Genomic DNA, 7,939 nt, shown 5'->3' with positions numbered 1-7,939 from the left:
ATATATATGTGTGTGTGTGTGTACCACGTTTGTGGGACAAAAACAGAACACAAATACAAGGAACAAGGAACCCTCATGGGCTGAACCATACATGTCTACATATGTGGCTTGTTGTATAGAATGAAGGTACAAAAATAAGTATAGAGTACAAGCAGCACTTTTTGAAATATACACGTTGCTCATAGCAGAATGAGACTAGTTTGGGAGCCAAATATAGCCCAAACTCAGGTTGAACAATTATTTAACCCCCCCCCCCCCCCCAAATACTTTTTTTGGGAAGGGTGTTTCAGGCTATGCCTGGACTAGTCCCGACAAATTGTGACCGCAAGAAATCAGCCCTAATAAACTCAGTGGCCACAATTGGTGTGTACGCCTGGAATCGAACCCTGGACAGATGGGATATTCCACCTCAACCCTCACGGACCTCAACCACTACGCCACAACCATCCCCCTCCTGATACTCCAGTTACAAGTAATGCCAATCCGTTATTGTCTTGTTAGATGCTAACTTCAGTTGGTCATGATCAACCTACGTCAGCAATAATAATGCATTTATCATATCTTCTCGTGTGCAGGAGCATCGACAAACATTGGAGAAGCTAAAGCTTCAAGTATCCATGGACTACGCCATGTTTTTGCAGTTTTGATTGGTCTAGTGTCATCATTGGCTGGTGGAGTGAGTTACTGCCTTGTAAGGGCTGGAGCAAAGGCGTCTGACCAACCCGTGTAAGTATTGCTCGTCTCATTCTATTGTTTGTCAAATGTAATATCTGTTCATAGAAAGCACATCTGATAAGAAATCGTCTAATGCTAAGCTTGGCCTTAGTTCTGATGGTTTGAGCCCACACCTTTGGTCCTAGTACTTGTGGGTTCTTAGGGTGGATATGAGAAAATATTTAGATACCCATTATTACAAAGGAAGCTTCAAGCTCATATTGGTCATGGGTTGAGAACGGAAATGAAACTCTATTACCTCCTTGGTTGCAACCTCTCTTAAAAACTGAAAAAAGGCCTGGGGTCTGATCGATCCTATTTTTTTCTTACTTTTTAGCCTAAAAAGGAAGGAAAATGAAAGTAAATTTTCTTATTACATACACTCTAGATAAATAATGTTGCACCAAGAGTGGACCTTTCTATTGCTTTCTCTTGCATGTAAGTTGCATAATTGTTACTATGGCTAGTAAATATCACTGCCTCACATGGACTTTCGTAGGGCCACTTATTTACCAGAATATGTTTTCCAGTTGTCACAGACTTTACAAAATTACATCATCTTTCTCCTGCTTGTTCAAGCTAAGGGACTGTTTGGTTGGTTTTTCATTAAGTCCTGTATGGATAAAGCTATCTGTGTGGATTAATTTGTCTGAATAGATTGGGAAGGTTTTTGTTTGAGAGGGTTTTTTCATAGATGGAAGAAGCGTGTTTTTTAATTGGGAGGGACAGGTTTGAAAAAAAAAAACTTGGATTTCTGCATAAAGCTCCCCCTAGAAGCTTACCGAATAAGCCACTTTCTATATCATTAAGCCACTACCAAACAGTCATGTATAGCTGACCAAATAATCTGTGAGTCCCATTAAGCTCATTAAGCTGCTAACTTCTTTGTCAAATTATTTTTCATTTTTCTTTCAGGGGCACTATATTTTCGTTTGGCCTATGCGCTAGTCCTGCTGCAGCAATATGCATGATCACCACCGAAGTAAGATTGTGATTTGCTAAAATAAATTTTACAGAATTTGCTGTGCTGTCATGCTGTCGGCTTCTGTTATGTACTACAGCCGAGGGCCCTAAATTTTGCTGTACATGGATATCCACATCCAAAATTGTATGAGTTGATTTGATTTTTATAATTGAATGGGTACGTTGTACCAAATATATAAATATGCTAGAGTTACCGTGGCCAATAATTCACATTCATAATTGCGATAATATACTTGTCTTTGTAAGTATCTCAAAGCGGTAATGTGAAAAGACCCACAATAAATATTGAACTCCATAACAAAAAAAATTACAAGCAACTTGTTATATTGTGCTCCCTTTTTCAAGAGCGGGTTGTGTGACCTTTGACATAAATTCATTGCTTTCCACATAGGTTTCCTACTATTCCTTATGTTCCAAAAAAGTGCAACGCTTTCTATTCTGGTTGTCCCAAATGAAAAATGCAAAAATGAATCCTTTTCTGTAAATAATTCATTCCAAGATTACCTATTTGCCCATTAGTAACCATTCTCTCCTTTTCCATGTGATCCATTTGAGTTGCATATTTGACGTTGCAGTTGGATTTATTCATTACAAAGAATCAGTTCATATTTGTGTTATGTTAGAAATGGATCATGATACTGAATCATCTTATAATGATTGATTCCTCAATTATGTTGCTAGCAAATGCCACTGTTTTTGGTTCTGGCTTTTCCAAATTATTCTTGCAGGAGATCCAGACTTTCTGTTTTCTTTTCTATCGTATAATAAATAGCAAATAGAACCCATAAAAGCAATAAATTTGTCGTTTTCTATTCACCATGGAGCTGAATGCTTCTTTGATGTTCGGTTGGTGTTCCTTTAAGTCCTTCATGGATAAAGCTGTCTGTGTGGATTAATCTGTTCGCATAGATTGAGAAGGTTTTTGTTTGAGAGGGTTTTTTTATAGATGGAAGAAGCGTGTTTTTAATTGGGAGGAACATGTTCGGAAAAAAAACCCTGGCTTTCTGCATAAAGCTCCTCCCTAAAGGCTTACTGAATAAGCAACTTTCTATATCATTAAGCCACTACCAAACAAGCATGTATAGCTGACCGAATAAGCTATGAGTCCTATTAAACTCATTAAGCTACTAACAAACAGGGCCAGGCCTGTTATGATCTTATGTGTTCAATATTTTCTTGCAGGACTTTGTGCTGCCTAGCTTCTACTCGTTCATTCTTATGATCGTTCTTAGCATATTGGCTTTTTTTGCTGAGGTGAGCTGCTGAACCTAGGCCATATCAATATGCTCAAATAATATACAATATATCAGACTCGAGATTTCCCTTCTGTATGTTATTAGGGCCATGTACTAGTCGAATTTCTATTTAAAAAAGACTTGTGCTGCAGTTGTTTCTGGCACGTGGGCTTCAGCTCGAGAAAACCAGCAAAGTTGCAAATATTCAGTACCTTGAGGTAAGTTCTATTCTTGCTGCTTGTTTGTAAGAAACATATAGCCGTTTGGTTGCTTTCTATTAAGTTCTATATAGATAAAGTTGTCTATGTGGATTAATTTGTTTGTATAGATTGGGAAGGTTTTTGTTTAGGAGGGTTGTTTCATAGAAGAAATGAGCATGTTTTTTAATTGGGAGAGATAAGTTTGGAATTTTTTTGGCTTTCTGCATAAAGCTCCCCCTAGAAGCTTACTGAATAAGTCATTTTTTATATCATTAAATCACTACCAAACAGTCATGTATAACCTTTGGGTCCTGTTAAGCTCATTAAATTGCTATCAAAAAGGCTCATACTCATATTAGAGATATAGCTCTAATTATATGGGTTAAAAGATGGCTGCAAATTGTCATAATAAGGACAACCAATATCCTCTTATCACTTCTACTTTTCAGCATTGATCTCCCTAGATAGGTAAATATTATTTTAAAAATACTCGCTCCGCTCTAAAATAATTGTCCACAATGAAAAAGAAACACAATTTTAGAAATGTGTAATTATTAAACTTTTTCATTAGCTAAATGACAATTTTACCCTTAATAACAGGGTAGTAATGAATTTCTTGATCTCATAATTAAGGGTATCATTGGAAAGTAAACACCTATGTTTGAAAGTGGATGCTTACTTTGAGAAAAACTAAACTAGAAATGTGGATACTTATTTTGGAACAGAGGAATATTACCCTTACTTGTTTAGGAAAGAAATCAGATTTTCCAGTATCCACGTACCAGTATACACGCCGACCTACAATATTGTAGAACTTTTGATCACTTAATTAACAAATAGTTGAATATTTCTAATAAAGACAACCCTTTGACAGCAAGAAGGGTTTCTAGTGGGAAATGGTCCCAAAAACTTTGGTTCTTTTACTTTTTACCTTGTTAAGTTGATGAGAATGTCAAAATCATATTGGGGGCAGGGGAAATATATGAAGAATATTGTACCCTTTTCAGAAAATCCAGAAAACATAAAGAACCTATTCTTGATAGATAAGAAAGTGCATAATGTACCCTTTTCTGGCCTGCAAAAATGCATCTACCTTTATTGGAAGGAGCTTCCTGGAAGCCCGCTCCCCGCCCCCCTCCCCCGCCCCCAGATCTGTGAAATTTATGATAGATTGGTGGATGCTGCAAAGGGGTTTGTTTACAGTTTTAGAATCAGTAGTCTGTTGCATTCATTAAGACTAGCATTATTATGATAGATATATTGTGAAGTTTGTTGAACATCTGAAGAAGAGTGGCGATGTTTATAGGAAAAAGTTTTAGACCGAAAAGAATAAGACTCGCACACCGTCTTCATAAGTACCAAGGATAATAAATTTATGACAAACTCGGGCTTTACTGCAACAAAAACGGCTTTATAGGACGTCAGATATGTTTAAATGTTCTGACTGCTTTAGTAGAATTAAATTTATAGGACCAGCTAATTGTATGTTCTATGTAAATGTGTTAAAATAAGTCGATAGGATGTTTTTGGGCGTCCTAGCAAGTTTTTTAGGACAGTTTTGAAATAAAACGTAATATTAGTTTTTTAAATGACACTTGAAAAAGTGTCTTACAAAAACAACTGTTCTGTAAAGATATTTGTTCATGGGATAATTCTCAAAAGTGTCCTACACAAAATGCTGATAGGATGCTTTATTTAAGAATGTTCTAAAAAACTTGTTAAGATACCTAAATATGTTCTGACATTCTATTGTAAGACACATCTACATAGGAGGCACAATTGTTTGGTCCTATAAACTGAAGTCCTATAAAGCAAGTCTATTACGACAGTAGACATCTTTGGCGTTCTATAAAGCCCATTTTGTATCTTTTTAAATCAGTTAAAAAAACTAATAAAATCACATTTCGCATAAAATTCAAGGTAAGAACTGTCTACAATGGTACTGACTTATAAGAACTGTACTTTTTGCTTATAAGAACTGGCCGTTAAAGATGTTGTAATTCATCAAAAAAAAAAAAGGCGAAAAACACCAAATGCAAATCGAAGATTAGCTAGAAGTCATCTTGTATTTATCTATGTGTTGTTCGACTTGCTTTTCAGGTTGCATTATTCCAGTTATGGGGGATGGGATCATCGCGAGTAGGCTTATCGTTTGGTAGACTTGTTGGATGCTTTCTTGTATTTGTTTCCGCTTCTTGTACCGTATACTTCGGACCCGAAAAGGAGATGGAGTAAGATGTGTGTGTCCTTTATGTCTTACAAAGGTTAGGCATGCACCCATTATACATACATACATACATACATATATATATATATATATATATCATTTTTTTTTATTAACCTGGATATTCAACCCGCTATGCGGGTCGACTAATCCCAGGACGACCAACTGTTTTGCTGATAGCCCGGAGTCATCACATTTGAATCTCCGTGGCCATATGGGAATTTTTATTCCTCCTTGAATTTGAACATGGGACCTCCAGACACTTTTGACCTTTTTTTATTAACCTGGATATCCAACCCGCTATGCGAGCCGACTAATCCCAGGACGACTACCTGCTTTGCAAGTAGCCCGGAGTCACCGCATTTGAACCTCCGTGGCCACAAAGAGATTTTTATTCCTCTTTGGATTTGAACCTGTGACCTCCTGGTATTTTTAATCTTTGGAGCCAAACTCAAACCAATCAGACACCACCCTTGTGGTTCACTTTTGACCTTTGAAGTCCAAGCTCAAACCAATGGTATCACTTATCATATTCAAGTACATAGAAACAAAAATGGTTCAAGATTAACATCATAGAGTCATCATGCTATATATGATGATTTGTCATGTTTTTGGTCTGAATTTTGTCCTTTTAACCTATAATGAAAAGCTTGATTTAGGATGATAGCATAAAGTATGATATGTTTGTATAAACAATCATTCATTTGGGTCAAATCAGTATCTTGAAAACGTTAAAAATGTAGTGTTTTAAAATATGTAAAATTATATATTTCTTGAATATAAATCTAGATATACACAATTAAGATATTTAGGATTTGTCCCGACCCGGTAGAGAACCCGGCTCACCCGACCCGAACAGGGACAGAGATTCCCTGCTAAAACGGGTTCCAGGGCCGGGGATCCCCGATAGACTCAAACAACGCCTTGAATTGGTTTTCAAAAGATCTTTCGAACCAAACTTTATAAAAAATTGAGCTACTTTTTTCTAATTATTGTTCTGATTGAATGTCTGCATAATTTGATGGAATTACCTGAGGGGTCGTTACCAACATCTTGACGGATAAGAGGCATAACAAGAATCAAGAGTCTTATCCAAGCTCTGAATCGTTAAGAGATGAATCTTGTTTGGTAAAAAAAAAAAAGTTTGTCTCTTAATGGTTCTTTAAACCCTCTAGATGGTTTTGTATCGTAGGTCTCTCTTAACCATTCAGCGTCTTAATTTCATTGTACAAATTTACCAAAGCAATTTTATTTCATTTTGCACTATATCAGGAGAGCCTCTTAATCATTTTGCACCAACTCATTCAGCAACTGCCAAACAACCCCTTAGAGCATCCCAAACAGATTCTCCAATATGGAGAATCAAAAATCAAAATCATTAAAGAGATTATATTCATCTCCAACCGTTTCTTCATTTTGGATATGAATTATATTATTATTAAAATATTCAATACATTTCATAAAATATTATTTATCTCTCTTATACATTTAATTTCAAATATTCTCATTGATAGGAAGAACAAATATTCCTCATTTTGGAGAAGGTTTTGCGGAATCTGTTGAGCACGAAATCTCCAAAATCTTCATTTTGGAGAATCAGTTGGAGATGCTTTTATTGGATAAAAGATTTTTCCAACAATCCATTTTGATGGTCGATAATGCCACCCAACATGGTAAGTGAAATTGGTAACTTTTGTTCGTAAACACTTACCCGATAAATGTTTGGTAAACGATCCCTAAAAATATGCAATAAATTCAATTATTGCAATTTCAAGTTGTTTTCAACAAAATTTGATTTTGGCGTAAAACATTTTGAAACCAAAATAATTAATAATTAAAAAGCAGATAAGAAAGTATTTGTTAAAAAATGATATTGATTTTGTATACTGAAAAGTAATTGATGCTCATGCAATCCTTCCGGACTACCATATATATGTATATAGGGTTGTTTTTATATGAGACCAGCTTATTTTCGTAAGATCTGTGAGACTATATTTTTACATTTGAAACTTCACATCAAAATATTGTGAAGGTAAAAAGATGCGAACCTTCACAACATATTTACTATCAAAGTTACATTCACAGTGTTTTACTGTAAAGTTTCAAGTGTAAAAATGTGGTCTCACATGATCCTAAGTATGTGTGTATAGGGTTGGGTTCACGTGAGACCAGCCTGTTTTCATTAGACCACTTTTTTACACTTGAAATTTCACAGCAAAACGTTGTGAAGGTAAAAAAAAAAAGGCCAAACCTTCATAGCAAAAACACTGTGAAGATTACCTTCACAGCTTTTTGTTATGAAGTTTCAAGTGTAAAAAGTGGTCTCACAGGTCTCACGTGATCCCAAGTCTCTCTCTATCTCTCTCTCTCTCTCTCTCTCTCTCTCTATATATATATATATATATATATATTTAATAATCATCGTGGTTTGGGAAAACGTCTGGATTCCATCCCTTCCTATAACGACTGTTAAAAATTCAGTCAAATGATGTGCATTTCCATCATCATTTTGTCGTTTACCTAATCAAAATCAATTTTATGATTTATGATTGGGTAAATGATAAGATAAAAAGACAAAAAAA

The 7,939-nt window shown here is 35.5% G+C and overlaps 1 protein-coding gene across 1 annotated transcript in view; it reads left to right on the top strand.

Moving 5' to 3' along the window:
* Nucleotides 1-5,397, top strand: part of LOC112516463 — a 13,413-nt gene extending 8,016 nt beyond the window's left edge. The window contains exons 7-11 of the mRNA XM_025123517.1: nt 576-726; nt 1,630-1,696; nt 2,881-2,952; nt 3,086-3,151; nt 5,234-5,397. Coding sequence (XP_024979285.1) covers nt 576-726; nt 1,630-1,696; nt 2,881-2,952; nt 3,086-3,151; nt 5,234-5,368 — 491 coding nt within the window. The 3' untranslated portion in view covers nt 5,369-5,397. The remainder of the gene's footprint in view (nt 1-575; nt 727-1,629; nt 1,697-2,880; nt 2,953-3,085; nt 3,152-5,233) is intronic.
* The last annotated feature ends 2,542 nt before the right edge of the window (nt 5,398-7,939 follow it).

This window comes from Cynara cardunculus (assembly GCF_001531365.2).
Source record: "Cynara cardunculus var. scolymus isolate 2C chromosome LG 8, CcrdV1, whole genome shotgun sequence".
Classification (NCBI taxonomy): domain Eukaryota; kingdom Viridiplantae; phylum Streptophyta; class Magnoliopsida; order Asterales; family Asteraceae; genus Cynara; species Cynara cardunculus.
The sequence above is the reverse complement of the archived record's forward strand: the minus strand, read 5'-3'. Positions and strand labels throughout refer to the sequence as shown.